The 19,840-nt window shown below is 50.9% G+C and overlaps 1 protein-coding gene across 1 annotated transcript in view; it reads right to left on the bottom strand.

Annotated features, from left to right (window-relative positions):
- Positions 1-19,840, bottom strand: part of LOC116945450 (mucin-2-like) — a 41,380-nt gene that overhangs the window by 12,181 nt on the left and 9,359 nt on the right. The window contains exons 10-18 of the mRNA XM_076069281.1: positions 19,585-19,813; positions 14,707-14,832; positions 13,052-13,178; positions 12,625-12,763; positions 11,129-11,239; positions 10,765-10,917; positions 10,586-10,658; positions 9,297-9,434; positions 8,706-8,870 (exon numbers count right to left, since the gene is read on the bottom strand). Of these exons, the coding sequence (XP_075925396.1) occupies positions 8,706-8,870; positions 9,297-9,434; positions 10,586-10,658; positions 10,765-10,917; positions 11,129-11,239; positions 12,625-12,763; positions 13,052-13,178; positions 14,707-14,832; positions 19,585-19,813 (1,261 nt within the window). The remainder of the gene's footprint in view (positions 1-8,705; positions 8,871-9,296; positions 9,435-10,585; positions 10,659-10,764; positions 10,918-11,128; positions 11,240-12,624; positions 12,764-13,051; positions 13,179-14,706; positions 14,833-19,584; positions 19,814-19,840) is intronic.

Genomic DNA, 19,840 nt, shown 5'->3' with positions numbered 1-19,840 from the left:
GACATCCTGGCCCATGACATTGGTCTTTTTTAGACTGATCGTCAGGCCAAAGTTGTTGCAGGCATTGGAAAGGTGGTCGATGAGTGTCTTCAAACCTTGTTCTGTGCGAGCTGTCAGCGCAGCATCATCAGCAAAAAGGAGTTCTCTAATGAGAACTTTGCGGACTTTGGTTTTGGATCTGAGACGGCCAAGGTTGAAAAGTTTGCCATCAGATCTTGTATGAAGAAAGACTCCCTCTTCTGCTGTCCCAAAGGCATGTGAGCATAAGTGAGAAAAAGATGCCAAACAGTGTTGGGGCAAGCACGCACCCCTGCTTTACATCGCTGAGTATGGGAAATTCCTCTGAGGTGGTGCCGCTGTGTTGTATTGTTCCTTTCATGTTGTCATGGAAAGAGGAGATGATTGCCAGCAGCTTCGGTGGACAGCCGATCACTTTGAGGAGTTTGAAGAGGCATCCCCTACTGATGAGGTCAAATGCTTTAGTAAGATCAATGAATGCCAAGTACATGGGCATTCTCTGTTCTCGACATTTCTCCTGTAGCTGACGCAAGGAGAAAAGCATGTCAATTGTAGACCTTCCTGCTCTGAAGCCACACTGAGCATCGGGATACGTCCTCTCAGCTAGTATCTGTAACCTGCTGAGGGCCACACGGGCAAAGGTTTTCCCCACAATGCTAAGCAGGGAGATGCCGCGGTAGTTATTGCAGTCCCCACGGTCACCCTTGTTTTTTTATAGGGTGATGATGTTGGAGTCTCTCATGTCTTGAGGCACTGCTCCTTCTTCCCAGCACTGGCAGAGAAGTTCATGGAGTTTTGTGAAGACGGCGGGTTTTGCACATTTCAGTACCTTAGGTGTGATACCGTCCTGTCCCGGTAACTTGCCGCTGGCTAGTGAGTTGATGGCGTTGACAAGTTCCTTCAAGGTTGGAACATTGTCCAGTTCGTGTATCGTTGGTAGGGGCTTTACAGCAGCAAGGGCAGCTTCTGACACACCGTTGTCTCGTGAGTAGAGCTCTGAGTAGTGTTCTACCCACCTGGCCATTTGCTCTTGTTTCAGTGATGATGGCCCCTGTGCTGGATTTAAGGGGGGCAGTCCTCCTGATGTTTGGACCAAAGGCTGTCTTGATGCCTTCATACATAGCATGGATATTGCCAGTGTCAGAGGCGAGTTGGATCCTACTACTGAGATTCACCCAGTAGTTGTTGGCGCAGCATCTGGCGGTCGTTTGAGCTGCACTGTGAGCAGCTTTCAGAGCTCTTAATGATTCTGTACTTGGGACTTGCTTGTACTTCAGGAGCGCCATGCGTTTGGCTTGAAGGATGGGTTCCAATATAGCCAGGTGTTCCTCAAACCAGTCTGTGTTCCGCCTTGTCTGCTTGCCGAAGGTATTGATGGCTGCATTGAAGATTGCGTCTCTGATGTATGCCCACTTTTTCTCCACGCTTCCATCTGGTGTGTCGTGTAGGAACTGCTCAAGGCTGTGTTGGAATAATTGAGTGAGCTCTGGGAGGGATGTCTTGGCAGAGTTGATGCGTAGGTAGCACTTTTGTTTGAGTCCGTGTATTTTTTTGGGGCGTAGTCTGACCTTGCTGGATACCAGCGAGTGATCGGTGTCACAGACTGCACTCTGGTAGCTGCGTATGATGAGCACCGAGTTGAGGAGGGCTCGTCGGGTGATGACGAGGTCCAGCTGGTGCCAATTAAGAGACCTTGGATGTCTCCATGATACTTTATGGCATGGTTTTGTGAGAAAGAATGAGTTTGTGATACAGAGATTGTGGTATGAACAAAGCTCCAGTAGTCTTTGGCCACTGGCATTCATCTTTCCAATGCCATGATAGCCAAGGCATGCGGGCCACGCGTCGTGGTCAGCCCCAACCCTTGCATTGAAGTCTCCCAACAGAAACATGTGCTCAGAGCTGGGGATTTTGCTAATAATATTGTGAAGCTCTTCATAGAACTGGTCATGAATCTCCGGAGGTGAGTAGAGTGTTGGGGCGTAGACACTCAGGATGTTTGCATGGCCAGAAGCAGTGAGCAATGAGTAGAATCTGCTCGGAGCCTGCAGTCGGTGGTTCTATCATGCCAAGGAGTGTGTTTTTGACGGCGAACCCAACACCGTGTTGCCTTGGTTCGTTCTGCTGTTTTCCTTGCCAGTAGAAAGTGTAGTCACTCTCTCGTAGTGAGCCACTGCCAGCAATGGGTCTCCAGCAGTGCTGAAATATCGACATGGAGTCTCGCCAACTCCCTGTCGATAACTGCAGTCTTGCAAATGTCCTCAATCTGCAATAGATCTTCGGAGAGTCCAGAACACATTATACTACATTCCAGCTTGCAAAATGAAGGGCTGGAACCTTCTTTCGTTTTGTTTTGCTTTTGTCTGGTGCAGGTTTTGCAGCCCACTTGTCTGGTGATGAACCATAAGCTCCAAGCACCCATTGGAGCAGGTGAGTCGTGGCGGGAAAGCACCTTATTGGCCGGGGGCTGCCCAGCTTGATGCGGGTGGCAGTAGCTATCCATTGGGGTGCAATGACCCCTCCCACCGACGATGGCAACCCGTGGCGCCCATTTTTTACGCCAATCTAAAATGAGCTTATAACCCGTGACTACTGCCATCCGTGTTTCTTGGCCACGATTAGGTGGCCGAGGAGTGTCCTCTCCCCATTTTTGCACCTCTTGTTGGTGCAAAGCCCGGGCAGGTTATTCTGGAAATCCTGGGTTGCCCATGCGTCGGGATCCCCCCCTCGGCCTTGCTGGTGATGTCCAAAGGAGTGCGTAGCACGACGTTTGGTACCAGTTTGGCTGCAGGGGCTGCCGGGATTGTGCCGCAGTGCATCACAAAACCGCCTGAGGGGCCCCACTCCTGATTTTCTGTCGGGGTTTACTCCCTTAGCCATTGACTCTCCCGAGACACTCACAAGGCAGTGAGAAAACCGCGTAACCCTGGGAGGGGCCCTTACCAGGTACTGACAGCCGGGCCAGCTGTGCCTGGGACTCGCGTAAGGCAGGGTCGTCACGCCCTGAGGTAGTTTATCACAAACTACCCGCTACCAAGTTAAATAACACATACACATAAAGTCTGTTAAAGCAAACCAAATACTCCACAAAGCCAGCGAATTATTGTTACTAGAGAGAATACAGCATAACAGGAGTGAATTATCTCAAATTTCTGAATCTCTACAGCACTTGCAATTACCAGTAATCTATCCATACATTATTGAAATATAATCGATACTATAGCACAACAATCAGCAGATATTCTATTTAACCTAACCAAAACTAACCAAATTAATACATTCTAAAGACTTCCTAACAAACGATTCCCAACTAATAATAAACAATTTAAAAACAAAACTGTAACGAACTTTACTAACACTGATTTAAATATCGACATGATATCTATCGGTCGTATCTAAAGGTCTTAACTTTGCCGTTACTCCATGCACAATTACAGTAGATGAGATCATTGCTGAGGAGGAATCAGCGGTAAGACACCTTTCACATAATGAGGCAGCTGACTAGGCACGAGGTTTCCACAATAACTGAGAATCGCAAAGTACCAAAAATAAATATTAGCTTTAGCGAAGCAATAGCCTTAAGAGAGCTTAGATTAAATAAATATATCCAAATTCTGGCGGGTGATAAAGGCCGCTCAACGGTAGTGATGTCACGAGCGGATTATGATAATAAAATTAAAGAGTTACTGGAGGAAAGTACCTATATTAAAATTAAACGAGATCTAACTAGCACTTTAGAACGTAAGACTAAATTTCGATTTAAAGCTTTCGTGACTGCAAGGATTCATCTTCTTTGGTTCTTTCGGTAAAGTCACGTAGAATGAGAATAAAATAATAAATTGATAAAATAAAATAACACAATAATATTCTCATGACGTTTCGGCCACAACACAAGCGGCCTTCATCAGGTGAAGAGACGAGACTGTCTGGCTACTGCAATCATTGCAAATTCATTCATTCCCAAGGCTGAACAATACAAAATTAAGCCAAGGGCTTCAAAACGACCTCGACTGTACGGGCTACCAAACATTCATAAAATCGGTAAGTACAATAGGCTCTGCCACATATAAATTAGCAAAATATGTAACTAAACAAATACAGCCTTAAATCGGTAGGACATCTTCATTCATATGAAATTCAGAACATCTTGTGAATGTGATTAAATATGAAACTTAACCCTAATGATATTCTGGTAAGTTTTTATGTGATTTCTCTCTTCACTAAGGTTCCAGTTAAAAAGTCACTTAAATTACTTGATACACTAGTAAAGAATACAGGTTTACCAAAAGATCTTCAAAAACTAGCTGACCATTGTCTAAACAACACTTACTACTTATGAAGAGGTGATTTCCATAAACAAAAGAAAGGAGCAGCAATGGGCTCTCCTTATTCTCCTGCTATTGCGAATCTGGACATGGAAAACTTTTAAACAAGAGCACTTGCTTCAAGTACATTTAAACCATATTTTTGGTTAAGATATATTGATGACACTTTTGTTGTCTGGCTGGCCACATGGTAAAGATACACTTAATGCATTTCTAAATCATCTCAATGCACAAAATCTAACCATCCAGTTCACCATGGAAATGGAGGTGAATAACACACTCCCTTTCCTAGATATGTTTCTCGGACGCGGCCTAAACAATAAAATAACAGACAGCGTTTACCGAAAGGGAACGCACACTGACGCCGATCCGAATGCAGATTCGCATCATCACCTCGCACAGAAATCCTGTCTCATCAAGACGCTCATACATCGGGCTAAAACAGTGTCAGATGGTGAAAGTCTGAGGAGAGAGTTTAAACATGTTAAATAAGCGCTACCATTGAATGGCTACAATAATGCTCAAATTAACAGAGCATTGAATTCCAAACCAAGATCGAACAGCAATACTGCTGAAAGCGATCAGATTATTAAAACAATAAAAATACCATATATCGCGGGAGTAACTGATAAGTTCGCTCGAGTTTTGCAAAAATAAAACATCAAAGTAAGATTTGGCACAGTACACACAATTAAAAAATTAGTATTTTGTACTAAAGATTAATTGCCGAAGTTATCAACAGAAGGTGTGTATCGGATTCATTAATTATGTGGCAGATGCGATATTGGACAGACGGGACGTAACATTAGCGTAAGACTAAAAGAACACCAAATAAATATTAAATACTCTCAAACGCAACTGTCGGCAGTTGCAGAACATGCTTGCCAACAAGGACACTCAATTGATTTTGATAACGTTCAAGTGTTGTGTAAAACTAATGATTACTGGCCAAGACTAATTCGAGAATCCATTGAAATTGAGAGAAATACAAATAATTTTAACCGCTCTGACAGTTACAGGCTTATTGCAGCCTGAAAGCGTATTATTAAGTAATACATCCTACAATTACAATTCCTGAAAGAGGAAACACATACTAATTACCGAATTACTAATCTATTATATAATGACAATACCCCCCACCCCTCCTCTGCCTCTGATCTCTGCACCCGATTTGGTTCCATGATGACGTCGTTTTGCTTCACTATTCTGGCAAATCGCCCGATGATGCTGGCTGTAATTACCAGCGAAACGTTGGACTCAAATTGTAAATGTTGTGGACTATTTGGCGCTTTGTTTACGTGACAAATTCCTTACTGATTGGCTGTATCGGGTGGTGGAGGGTTTCGACACATTCATACTTACGCGATATAACCCAAGAACCTTTATTATGATTAACTGAATAACTCGGAATTTACAAACACAACTCTCACACATGCAGTTCCTTCGCTCCATATTCGCCACAAATGCACATTACCTCTATCAACTCAACAACAACATACAGTTTAACTTTACCTCAGGATTATTAATTTATTCTGCACAATATATGTATTTAAATACGTCATCTTGTCAATTATTTAGAAGTTCCAATTTAATAATGATATGTTACAGTGACTTTCCCACATCTATTTAAATAAAGACCTTATAATCTGTATGTATGTACGTCTCAAAAACCTCTTGGGTACTTCCCGACAAGATAGAAAGCTGAAATGTGGTATATAGGTAGCGTTTTAGACACAAACAACAGGAAACATCATATTCTTGGTTCTTTCGGTAAAGTCACGTAGAAGGGAAACAATAAAATAATAAAAATATAAAACAATAAAATTCTCACGACGTTTCGACTGCAACACAAGCAATCATCATCAGGTGTGAAAACCACAGCAAGAAAATTAGAAAAAAGTGGCGTTTTTTACGTTAGCACCACGGAGAGCGATTTCGGCAGTTATTGTTTCATATTTTTATTATTTTATTGTTTCCCTTCTACGTGACTTTACCGAAAGAACCAATAATATGAATCCATGCAGCCACGAAAGCTTTAAATCAAAAGGAAACATCATGTTAAGGCCCCCAAATCTCGATTTTAAATTCCCTATAAACATGTGTGTGCGTGGTGTCATTCAGAAACCGTTCAAAATATAAGATTGCGTTGTTTTTCGTTTGAGAGAGCGTTCAACAGAAAATACAATTAAAGCGAAAACCTGGTTATATCTTTAATTGTTTTTGAGATATTTCGGATTCAAGCAGTTGAACGAAAACAATTTCGCACTTTATGTTCAAATCTGAATAATTGGAAAACGGTAAAAGCTTCCCCTCAGAGTATTACGTTCATTATTGTTTGTGCTTTCTAATAAAAAAAAAGAACGGCATCTTTAAATTCAGTGGTTTCCGATGGGTACGTATTTAAACGTAAGACGTTGAATAAAGTCAACTATTTTTTTGCGGAAAAATACAAATGGTTGGAGTAGTTGTTAGTGTCTGATCGTGATAAAAATTGTAAAAAATCATATCAGGTTAATTATCATATTTATTGAAAACGTTTGCCTGGCGAAGACAGGCTTTATGAATTAGTTAACCAAAAAAAAAATCTGAAATGCAAGAGTAACTACCGCACTGTACATGGATTGCATTAGAAGGTTCTCAATTACAATTAATTATTCATATCCTGAGGTAACACAAGTACCTTACACATGTAATAATTTTCCATCATATTCTTGGGTCTTTCGGTGACTTTACCAAAAGACCTTAGAATATGAATTCCTGCAGTCACGAAAGCTTTAATCAAGATTTAATTTTCCATCACTATGGTATTAACTCATCCATACAAAGTATAACCTTTATGGTATCTATGTTAATTTCGGCACTTTTAACCATGTAAACGTACCGCCACAATCATCAAATTAACATGCGAATCTTTTAAGTAAACAGCATTTGCAATCCGTCATGTCTGTGATGAAAATATTCCCGCTTAAATATTAAGAGATGTAATTACAAACGTGACAGAATTACTGTCACGTTTGTATATAGCTTAGTGGTGTCCACACATGCTCAAATTAACACCACTACTATAGCTAATAACTCTATTAAATTACCAAAATTTCATCCCTAAAATGTAAAGGCAATTAACATTACTGTTAAGCATTTTTTTAAACAACCATATTCCACAATACACTTGCAGACTACGCGAGCACAATGGACGTCCAAACACCGCGTCGCCTCGCGCCGTCCAATCACACGCGGCGCTGGGCTGCGCTTGGCCACGCCCAGCGACGATGCGGTAAAACGAGGGGCGTGGCACAAGCTTGCTGTGGGCGTGACTGCCTACTTGCTGTCACAATCTTGAAATGGAGGGGGTCTTATTCCCACGCCCTTCAAGATGTAAGCAGCTGTCTTGCTCGTCAGGAATATCACGTGATCATTTATTCCGATCACAGACGGTCGTACAACTTCTCACTCAATTCAATACTCAATTACACCCACGGCCGCCTGTAACAACACCAACTAACTTTGATCAATAACATAACGAAAATACAGCCACCTCTCTTAACCGCTGTCCTCTTCCCGAGCCTTGTCACCCTCCTTGTCCTCCTCACCCACGAGTCTCCCCCCCACCCCCCCCCCCCCACCGGAACGATCTCCATGGCTGTCCTGCCTCGTCTCTTTCCATACCCCCCTCCATTCTGGGTCATTACATCGATATTTCGTGCCCCATATAAAGTCGTCAAACCCACCACCACCCAACATGGCTGATTAGTAAGGTTTGTCACGTAAACAACCAAAAAAGCTGTCCCAAAAAAACTTTATTATGATGGATAATATTAGTAGCGATAGCCTACGTGCTCTAGAATGTTTACGTAGCATATCGTATGCATACACACACTAAATATGCTATATACACACACACATAGAACCGCCTACTTTCGTGCATGTCACAGTGCGATATCGCCTTGGGATGCGGTTGTATTCATAATAAAGGCACAGTCCAGTGATTTCTTGGGCACGCCACTGCTGGCTACAGCGTTGTTTGTAGATGCTGAGATTGTAGAGCAAGAATATAATCGTCATGCGCATCGTTGCTCGTAACTGATCTTACCGTCGACATTGATCACAACGATGATGATTGTCCCCGAACACACGGCATTCTGGGATATAATGAGTAGCGCAGTGGTTAGCACGCTCTGAACCTAATGACCGGAGTTCAATTCCCGTCCACGGCTATAGGATCAGCGGCGAGCGACAGCTGAAGCTTGTCCTGGGCCACCCGCTGTACCGACCCGCACAAACCTGGCGTGGTAGCGCAGAATGGCCCAACAACCAACCCCGATGGCCGACTCGGCGTTGGGGGGGGGGGGGCGAGGGACCCACCGGTGTGCGCGTTGATGGAGCACGGATCCTGCAGCTCCTCGGCCGTGTCGGGGCAGCCCGTCTGCGCCTTCCACGAGTTGCCGAAGGGGGTGGAGGTGGCCTCCACGAGGCCGCATGACGTCTTCAGCTCGTCCGCCAGCACGTCGTTGTAGTTCCCGCAGAGTCCTGGCACGGCGCGGACGCAGCACGTGACGACGGTACCGCGACCCCAGCGCAGAGACCGTGGCACCCAGGAGCCCTGATCCCAGATCCCAGACACTGTGATTCTGGACCCCAGATAAACCCTAGAACCCTATATACCCTAGGTACCCAAAACCCCAGACCCTAGAACCCTGTACCCCAGATCACAGACCCTCGACACCATTGACGACTCCGGAACCATGGACTGCAGTAGGTAGGCCATGAATCCCAAACTCCAGTTAGATGCACGCTAGGCCCAAAGACCCCGCAAAACGCCACACATTCACATCCAGTCAATCCCACTTCTTCCATCCACCCTGTATCCCTCGTTAGCCTCCGCCCTCTCACACCACCCCGAGTGATTTCCACTTCTCACCCCCTCACTCTGCACCCCACCCCCGCGGCCCTCACCACAGGTCCGGTTCTTGTAGGCGACGGACACGCTCACGTAGAGCTGCATCTGGGGCTGCAGCTGCAGTTGGAGGTGCAGGCCGGAGCGGGTGGCCACCTGCACGAACATGGACGACTGGCGGAACACCTGCAGGCCGGCTGCGCGCGCGGGGCGAACGGGAACGCGCGTTACATTGGCGTTACAGACGCGCGGCGGCTGTGTTTTATTCGCGTGGCGGTGTTAACAGCAGCACTCTCACAAAAATCGGGGTATGTAGCATGCGATGTGTGGGGTGTGTGTGGTGTGCGGGGTGCGTGCGTGTGTGTGTTGTACGGGGTGTATTGTGCGGAGTGTGTGTGGTCTGCGGGGTGTTTGTGGTGTGCAGGGTGTGTGTGTGTGTGTGTTGTACGGGGTGTGTATGTTGTACGGGGTGTGTGTGGTGTGCGGGGCGTGTGTGTGTTATACGGGGTGTGTGGTGTGCTGGGTGTGTGTGTTGTACGGGGTGTGTGTGGTGTGCGGGGCGTGTGTGTGTTGTACGGGGTGTGTGGTGTGCTGTGTGTGTGTTGTGCGGGGTGTGTATGGTTTGCGGGGTGTGTGTGTTGTGCGGGGTGTGTGTGTGGTGTGCGGGGTGTGTGTGTGGTGTGCGGGGTGTGTGTGTTGTGCGGGGTGTGTGTGTGTGATGTGCGGGGTGTGTGTGTGTTGTGCGGGGTGTGTGTGTGTGTTGTGCGGTGTGTGTGTGTGTTGTGCGGGGTGTGTGTGCGATGTGCGGGGTGTGTGTGATGTGTGGTGTGTGTGGTGTTCGGGGTGTGTGTGTTGTGCGGGGTGTGTGTGTGTTGTGCGGGGTGTGTGTGTGTTGTGCGGGGTGTGTGTGTGGTGTGCGGGGTGTGTGTGTGATGTGCGGGGTGTGTTGTGCGGGGTGTGTGTGTAGTGTTCGGTGTGTGTGTGTGATGTGCGGGGTGCGTGTGGTGTGCGGGGTGTGTGTGTGATGTGCGGGATGTGTTGTGCGGGGTGTGTGTGTGGTGTTCGGGGTGTGTGTGTGATGTGCGGGGTGGGTGTGTTGTGCGGGGTGTGTGTGTGTGTTGTGCGGGGTGTGTGTGTGTTGTGCGGGGTGTGTGTGTGGTGTGCGGGGTGTGTGTGTGATGTGTGGGGTGTGTTGTGCGGGGTGTGTGTGTGGTGTGCGGGGTGTGTGTGTGATGTGCGGGGTGTGTTGTGCGGGGTGTGTGTGTGATGTGCGGGGTGTGTGTGTGATGTGCGGGGTGGGTGTGTGGTGTGTGTGGTGTGCGGGGTGTGTGAGGGCTGCGGGCCGAACCGCTGTTGCTGTAGGGCAGCTTGGCGAGCATCTCGTTCATGATGACGCGTCCGTCCGCTTCGAATTTGATGACCTGGATGGAGCGCGACACGCAACTTTGTAGTCTTCCTCCCGAGCCACGGTAGCGCTGTTAACTATCGTGTAACTATCGGGTAACTATTGTGTAACTATCGCGTAACTAGCAGAGCAGAGTCGGATTTAGTCGAGCGCGAGAACGGCGCCGCCTGGATGTTGTTTGAGTTCAAAGGAGCCGCGTTGTCGTCCCCGCTCGGTCGCGATGGACAGAGCGTGGACACTTTCAGCACCTGGGACAGCTCCGCGTCTCCCACTGCCTGCAGAGTTGAACGCGCGCGACTTCACGTGCGCGGATTACGGCGACGAGCATAGACGGAGATCAACACTGACGAGTAGAAGATAGCAACGGGTCATCTACAAGCGAGGTGAGTGGTGAGGATGCTCACTTCACCGCCGTGCGCCAGCTGCAGGGACACGGAGGTGGGTGATGTTGGTGAGTAGAGCGAGGTGAGTGGTGAGGATGCTCACCTCGCCGCCGTGCTCCAGCAGCAGGGACACGGAGGTGAGGCACGTGGCGCGGCTTGTGGAGGAGCACGGGCGCAGCTCGGCGAGGATCGTGAACTCGCGTCCTGCGCAGTCCTGATGCAAATACAAAGATCCCGCGTGTAGCCTTCAACAGACTTTCGAGGCCAGCGCTGTTGGCGAGCACCTATTAACGCCGGCACGGCATACAAGGTGGGTGGGTGGTCAGTACCACGCAGGGCCGCCTTCGTCTCCATCATGGTGATGTCAGATCGTATTGGTGTTTTGACTTTTTTTACTATAACCCTCAACCTCCCAATAGAGCCAATCAAATCAAGTTGTTGCGTCATGGGAGAATGCCAGTTTAACACGTAGGCTGTCGCGACCCATATCATTCATATTACATGTATTGTTTGGGTTAGATCGCGGAAATGTAAATGTCTCCAATACACTTGTGTGCTGAAGTAGTAACTAATTGGCACGTTTTGTTTACGTGGCAAACCTTACTCATTGGCTGTGTCGGGTGGTGGTGGGTTAATGACACATTTATATTTACCAGAACTAACCCAAAAAAAACCTTCATTATGGGCGACGGTGCCAACTTTTTTTATTAATCGGCAAAACCAGAGGAGGAATGTTAAAAAGCAAGCAAAATTTGGGATGCATTTTGTTTGCATTTTACCAACACAATGATCTCACCAAAAATAAACTAATTCTGAATCATGCATGGTATTGATCGTCACAGTCTGCATATAGATTTAACCTGCAATGCACGCGATTCCGCAAACGGACAAAAGCTTGAATGTGACTCGGAGGTGTGGAACCCGGTTGAGAGTTACCACCCACACCTGGACACCACCCACACCTGGACACCACCCACACCTGGTCACCACCCACACCTGGTCAGCACCCACACCTGGTTACTACCAACACCTAGTCACCACTCACACCTGGTCACCACAAACACCTGGTCACCACCCACACCTGGTCACCACTCACACCTGGTCACCACCAACACCTGGTCACCACCAACACCTGGTCACCATCCAGACCTGGTCTATACCCACACCTGGTCACCACCCACACCTGGTCACCACCCACACCTGGTCTATACCCACACCTGGTCACCGTCCAGACCTGGTCTATACCCACACCTGGTCTACACCCACACCTGGTCACCACCTACACCTGGTTACCAACCAAACCTGGCCACCACCCACATCTGGTCACCACCCACACCTGGTCACCACCCACACCTGGTCTACACCCACACCTGGTCACCACCTACGCCTGGTTACCAACCAAACCTGGCCACCACCCACACCTGGTCTACACCCACACCTGGTCACCATCCAGACCTGGTCTATACCCACACCTGGTCACCATCCAGACCTAGTCTATACCCACACCTGGTCACCACCCACACCTGGTCACCACCCACACCTGGTCACCACCCACACCTGGCAACCACCCACACCTGGTCTCCTGGGCAGCGCGCTCACCTGGGAGAGGGTGTAGAGACAGTTCCCGTGGAAGGTGTAGGTGCGGTGGTCGAAGGTGGTGAAGTGGGAGCCGCCCTCCAGCTTGCACATCCCCGGGCACGGCAGAGTCGAGCAGTTCCACTGGCCCCCTACACACTCGCTGTGTCACGTGGGGGGGGGGCACGGGTTAGAGCAGCACACCCATGGTGAGAGCAGCACACTCGGAGTAGCTCCTTACCCCAGCCACCCGACTCCCCCTCCCCACCCCACGCCTCAATGAGGATGCCGAGGTGGTGCAGCCAAACGAGGTAGAGTCAGAGCTCCAGGGTCCAGACCGAGTCCGCTCCGCGCGGGTCCCGAACCCGCAGCAGAGAGGGGATAGGCGCATGGAGGAGGGGGGTCCTATCCCGACTGCAAGGTGGTTACGATAAGGGCAAGGGGCTCGTACCATTTACTGCAGGGGGTCCTCAGGACCCCGCCGGGTGGGTACTGCCTGCCGTCGAACACGCAGGAGCACTGCTCCACCGGCACGCAGCGCCCGCCCTGCGCCTCGTCCACGTCATCCATCACCGTGCCTGGGGGGGAGAAGGCGGAGGACGAGACGGGGGGGGGGGGGGTGCAAGGTGTATCGTGCCGAAATAAACCTGATTATATCAATCGGATATTGGCTATGAACAATTAATCCTGAGAGCATGGTGCTTGGCTTCTGAGAGACTGGCAATACAGTACGAGGTGTTATAGGCTAGGGCTACGCGGTGGCCTGGAGATGGAGGCATCGTTCGAAAAATATCTGGAACGCTAGGCTCAGTGTTACCCCTTAAGTGAAATTGGACAAACATCTCAATGCAGGATCCTCCTGAAAATTTATTGATACTCAGGTTTTCCTGGGTAAATAATTGGCATGTCGATGATGATTAGGATGGAGTGTCTTGTCGAGCGTGTGATGTTGAGTGTAAAGTGTGTGATGGTGAGTGATAATGAGCATCTGTGTGTTTAGGTGAGTGGGGCAGGTGAGTGTGGCAGGTGGGTAGGGTAGGTGAGTGGGGCAGGTGGATGGGGGAGGTGGGTGGGGCAGGTCAGTGTGGATGGTGAGTAGGGCAGGTGAGTGGGGCAGGTGAGTGTAGCAGGTAAGTGGGGCAGGTGATGCAGGCAGGTGAGTGTGGCAGGTGAGTGTGGCAGGTGAGCGGGGCAGGTGAGTAGGGCAGGTGAGTGGGGCAGGTGAGCGGGGCAGGTGAGCGGGGCAGGTGAGTAGGGCAGGTAAGTGGGGCAGGTGAGCGGGGCAGGTGAGTAGGGCAGGTGAGTGGGGCAGGTGAGCGGGGCAGGTGAGCGGGGCAGGTCAGTGTGGCAGGTGAGTGGGGCAGGTGAGCGGGGCAGGTGAGCAGGGCAGGTGAATGTGGCAGGTGAGCGGGGCAGGTGAGTAGGGCAGGTGAGTGGGGCAGGTGAGCGGGGCAGGTCAGTGTGGCAGGTGAGTGGGGCAGGTGAGCAGGGCAGGTGAGTGTGGCAGGTGAGGGGGGCAGGTGAGCGAGGCAGGTGAGCGGGGCAGGTGAGCGGGGCAGGTGAATAGGGCAGGTGAGCGTGGCAGGTGAGTGGGGCAGGTGAGCGGGGCAGGTGAGCGTGGCAGGTGATGCAGGCAGGTGAGCGGGGCAGGTCAGCGTGGCAGGTGAGCGAGGCAGGTGAGCGGGGCAGGTGAGCGGGGCAGGTGAGCGGGGCAGGTGAATAGGGCAGGTGAGCGTGGCAGGTGAGCGTGGCAGGTGAGCGTGGCAGGTGAGCGGGGCAGGTGAGCGTGGCAGGTGAGTGGGGCAGGTGATGCAGGCAGGTGAGCGGGGCAGGTGAGCGGGGCAGGTGAATAGGGCAGGTGAGCGTGGCAGGTGAGTGGGGCAGGTGAGCGGGGCAGGTGAGCGTGGCAGGTGATGCAGGCAGGTGAGCGGGGCAGGTCAGCGTGGCAGGTGAGCGAGGCAGGTGAGCGGGGCAGGTGAGCGGGGCAGGTGAGCGGGGCAGGTGAATAGGGCAGGTGAGCGTGGCAGGTGAGCGTGGCAGGTGAGCGTGGCAGGTGAGCGGGGCAGGTGAGCGTGGCAGGTGAGTGGGGCAGGTGAGTGCGGGTACCAGGGGGGCAGAAGCAGCCGTCGAGGCAGGCATCCTCGCACAGGGCGCTGGCCGTGGGGTTGGAGCAGGTGTCCAGGCAGCTGGTGCCGCACTCCGAGTGCTCCATCGCGTCGGGACACGAGGCGGCTGCGTTGGGACACGACGCGGGGAGACGACGCGGGGAGATGGGGAAACACGGGGGATGGGGGACACATTGGGGACACAACGGGAGACAGGGAGGTACACGGTCATTATCAAGAGTCGGGCCATGGACCCCTGCAAATAATTTCCTCGTGGAGAGTGTTTCTTGCGTGAAGTGTTTTTTTTAGGGGAGAGTGTTTCTTGTGTGCGGTGTATTTTGAGTGGAGAGTGTTTCTTGTGTGCTGTGTTTTTTCATGGGGAGTGTTTCTTGTGTGGAGTCTTTTTTTGAGTGTAGAATGTTTTTGTGTGGAGTGTTTTTTGGTGGAGAGTGTTTCTTGTGTGGAGTGTTTTTTTAGTGTAGAGTGTTTTTTGTTTCTTGTTTGCGGTGTTTTTTGGAGTGGAGAGTTTTATTGTGTGGAGTGTTTTTTTGAATGGAGAGCGTTTCTTGTGTAGATTGTTTTTTGAGTGGAGAGTGTTTCTTCTCTCCCACTGTCGTTAGTTCCAGATCATGCAGACGCCACGTGTCGTTTCGGGACGTGGCACATATACTGTATATGTATCTACTGTATGTATGTTAAACTTCTTTTGCACCGCACGTAGCCAACCGTGCTAATCGGTTGGCTACGTGACTCGCTGGGTGTGTGACCGCACTGAGATCGTCAACTCGCTGGGCGTGAAACCCGTTTAGGAACCTCAGGGTCTGAGTGATGCCGAGCTCAGAGCTCGGAAAATGGACATTGCCAATTAATTTTGTTCAATCGGTGTTGGCTGCTGAGGTCGTGTCGGAGTTTTGTTCATTCTTGTTGTTCTATGCCCTTACCATCCCCATCCTTTGCAATATGCACTGATGCCTACTTTATTGAGGGCGATATTTGCAGATAAAAGAAAGCTCGTTGCTGGCATGCTCACCACAAACACGTGCCATCTTGTCATCTTCCTGGACTTCAGCAAAGCCTTTGACACTGTCCATTTGTTTACTTGAGAAACTCTCAATCGTGAACGTTCCGGACAACATCTATAAGTGGACAGTCTCATTTCTCAATAACCGCTCTCATTGCACCAAGTTTGCGACTGAGAATTTGTGTAACTCAGGGGCTCAGCGCTTGGCCCTGCAGGCTTATCATCACCGCCGCCCACCTACACCCGAGAACCACAGGCAATGTTCAAGTTACATTCCCAGACGACACCCATTTCATTATCCAGAATCTAATTCTTCATCAGCTGCCGAAGAAATCGACCACATTCATAAGTGGGCCACTTGTAATAATCTCACGCTCAATCAAGAAAAGTCCACAGAACTGAGCTTCAGGCCAAAGGGTAGACACGGCAGCCCCAGCATCAACCACTACCCCTGATCCACCTCCCCTTCAATGTATCAAGCGAGAGGCGATGGTGAACATTTTAGGAGTGGTCATCACCAATAACTTTTCAATGCCCCTCCCACATTGCCTCTACAGTTGCGTCGTGTGCTCGTACTTTTTATGCCTTACGCATATTACGAGCGCATGGAATGCCGCAAAGCTGCATTTATACTGTTTTCGCCTCAACCGTTATCGCCAAGAAGAGCAGCGACTCTCCAGCATGATGGGGATTTACCAAGGCAGCTGAGCGCGATCGGCTCGCGTCAGTTCTCCGCCGCAGCACGGCCACTCTGTGAGGAGCCCTGCAAAGTCGCCGACTCGCCCCTCCTCGCCCGTATCTTATCTCACCATCACCACGTTCTACACACATTGACCCCCCCTCCTCCTCCAAAAAAAAATCAAATAACTTATTATCACGTGCGCTCGCGGCCGCGTTATCACGTGCATTATCACGTAAGACGTCTTCTCTACGAGGAGACCAGTACTTTATAGTTCTTATGCTTTATTTTGATTGTTATTCATCTCGATTTATTGATTACGGCTACACCCATTGAGGATTGCATTTTCTTGTATAGAGCAGCACTATCTGACCCCCTCCCTCCCCTTTCCCTTTCTCGCCCTTTGGCAATGTGTTGCATCCCTTTCCACCTTTCCGCTATATATGTTTGTGTTTTTTATGAGCATGCATTACTGCAATGATGTACGCAGTCGCGGCGTGTCGGCTGCTCTGACTCACTTGAGTGTGTGAAGAAACGATGCGAGTGAGAGGAGATCGGGTGGCGTGCCAAGGCCAAATACGACAACTTCTGACAAAGACACTCGGCACGAGGAGGTCACGGGGTCATGTAAGCACGCGGGCTGTCCAGCGTGCCCCCCCCACCTCCAGCGGCGATCAACACGATATTGATCCAGAGCTGATGTCGAGGGAAGGGTCGAGGTCAGCGTCAAGGTATAGGGGACACAGTGCACGGAGGGTGACGGGGAAGGGTTCGAGAGGCAATGTTCCCTGCGTCCCGTGGAGTTTATGGCTGTGCTGTGTTTGCAAAAACGCGGCCATTAAAATGACCTTGGTAGCTACGTTTATATTGTTGCTTGACACCACGCGCAAAGTATCCACATAACGCTGGCTCTAAATCCTAAAAAACCCACGATACGTATCTAACCATGGTCCTAACTCTCGCTGACCCCGTGCGAGTGTCCATACCCGTGGGTCTAAATCTCAATGAGCCACGCGACTGTTAAAAAAAACAAAACCCAAACAGAGTTGCGCCGCCACCACCGGGGGCCAGACTCCGTGCAAACAGTGGCAGGCGGCGGGGTGCTGCTGACGCATCACGTGAAGCGCTGCGGGGCCGAAGTCCGCGCAGCTCCACACCGGGGCCGCAGGGCAACAAACCACCGCGCTCACGCCACCACCGAGCATTGGAACTCACTCCAAGCGTAGCCGTCTACCCGCCACCCTCCCCCCTCCTCAACCGGCGATGCAGCGATTCGGTGGTGGCTACGCTGCGCTGCGGAGGCAGCAGCAGCGAGCGCGTGGTGTCTCGCACACGTGTTGTGAAAGTCCCTTCCCGCGGGCGTCGAAGAGGAGCCGTACCCTGGCTCGACAGGAGTAGACGGTACAGCCAAGTGTGGACTCCGTCTGTCCCATGTGTATGATATAGAGTGTTGCCCCCTCGCACACATGGGTTATCTTCGGGTGCTCCGGTTTCCTCCCACGTGTGAACACTCATTGCTTGGCCGATAACACCTTCATATATAGAGGATCGCAGAGTTTGGGGGTGGCGGGGGCGTAATGTGGCGCCGGTTTATCGCGTGCCTGCTTCTGTCGTCCCACTCGTGACTCCTGTCGACTCTGAGTCGCCCTCCCTGTCTCTCCAGGAGAGTGAGGAGTGGACACCACCTTGGCGCCTCGGTGTCACAAGCTGTCCTTTGTATCGAATTGACGCGATTCAATAGAAATCTAGATTTTAAAAAACATACTTTTTGGCTTCCAGCGGCTGAATTCGGAGACTCAGTGAACGAATTATACGCAACGCATACGCATCGAGTTATCCTTACGACGCACGGGGCATGTGCTGCGTGAACCGTGAGGTTGGAAATCATCTCAGTCGATGCTTCCTTGTGAGATGTCCCCCTCAGCCCCTTGTCCACTCCATTCTTTCCCCCTCCCTCTGCACCCCCACTGCCCTATCTCTACAACCCCGTCCCTCAATGAGTGAGTGCGAATTTCATTCATTTCCTGATATTAACAGCGCCCCCCCCCCCCTCGCCACTCCTTTCCTTATCACCCCTTCCCCGATAAGTGAGTGATTCACGAGTGAGTAAATGATAGGTGACTGAGTGATAGATCAGCGATGAGTGGGTGAGTGAATGGTGGATGAGTGATATTGATGAGTGATAGATGAGTGAGTGGTGAATGAATTTATGACTGAAATAATTGCAGAGTGAGTGATGACCGAGTGAGTGGCCGGGTGGGTGAGTGGGTGAGTGAGTGAGTGGGTGAGTGGGTGAGTGGGTGAGTGGGTGAGTGGGTGAGTGAGCGAGTGGTTGAGTGAGTGGGTGGGTTAGTGGGTGGGTGAGTGGGTGAGTGAGCGGGTGAATGAGTGGATGAGAGGGTGAGTGGGTGAGTTAGTGGGTGCGTGAGTGGATGGGTGAGTGAGTGGGTGAGTGAGTGAATGAGTGGTTGAGTGAGTGGGTGAGTGGGTGGGTTAGTGGGTGAGTGGGTGAGTGGGTGAGTGAGCGGGTGAATGAGTGGATGAGAGGGTGAGTGGGTGAATTAGTGGGTGAGTGAGTGAGTGAGTGGGTGGGTGGGTGAGTGAGTGAGTGAGTGGGTGAGTGAGTGAGTGGTTGAGTGAGTGGGTGAGTGGGTGAGTGGGTGGGTTAGTGGGTGGGTGAGTGGGTGAGTGAGCGAGTGAATGAGTGGATGAGAGGGTGAGTGGGTGAGTTAGTGGGTGAGTGAGTGAGTGGGTGGGTGGATGGGTGAGTAAGTGAGTGAGTGGGTGAGTGAGTGAGTGGTTGAGTGAGTGGGTGAGTGGGTGGGTGGGTTAGTGGGTGGGTGAGTGGGTGAGTGAGCGGGTGAATGAGTGGATGAGAGGGTGAGTGGGTGAGTTAGTGGGTGAGTGAGTGAGTGGGTGGATGGGTGAGTGAGTGAGTGGGTGAGTGAGTGAGTGGGTGAGTGGGTGAGTGAGTGAGTGGGTGAGTGAGTGGTTGAGTGAGTGGGTGAGTGAGTGAGTGGGTGAGTGAGTGGGTGAGTGGGTGAGTGGGTGAGTGAGTGGGTGAGTGAGTGAGTGAGTGGGTGAGTGAGTGGGTGAGTGAGTGGGTGAGTGAGTGGATGGGTGAGTGAGTGGGTGAGTGAGTGAGTGGGTGAGTGAGTGGGTGAGTGAGTGGCACTCACGGCACAGCTGGGAGTTCCTCCACGCCCCCGGGCGGCCCCCCGCGAGCGCGCACTGCCGCGAGAGCTCCGCCAGGGAGTCGCAGGCGCACTCCGTGGGGGGCAGCCCCCACGTCTCCACGCACGCGCACACGTCCCGCGTGCACGCGACCACGAGCGCGTGCACATCCACCCCGACGCCCTCGCACCCGGAGAAGGCGGGGAGCTGCGTGAACGCACGGCAGGTGTCCACCTAAAGAGGGACGGGGGGGGGGTGCGG

The sequence above is a fragment of the Petromyzon marinus genome, chromosome 24 (genome assembly GCF_048934315.1).
Source record: "Petromyzon marinus isolate PM22_M1 ecotype Great Lakes invasive population chromosome 24, UKy_Petmar_22M1.pri1.0, whole genome shotgun sequence".
Lineage (NCBI taxonomy): Eukaryota > Metazoa > Chordata > Hyperoartia > Petromyzontiformes > Petromyzontidae > Petromyzon > Petromyzon marinus.
The sequence above is the reverse complement of the archived record's forward strand: the minus strand, read 5'-3'. Positions and strand labels throughout refer to the sequence as shown.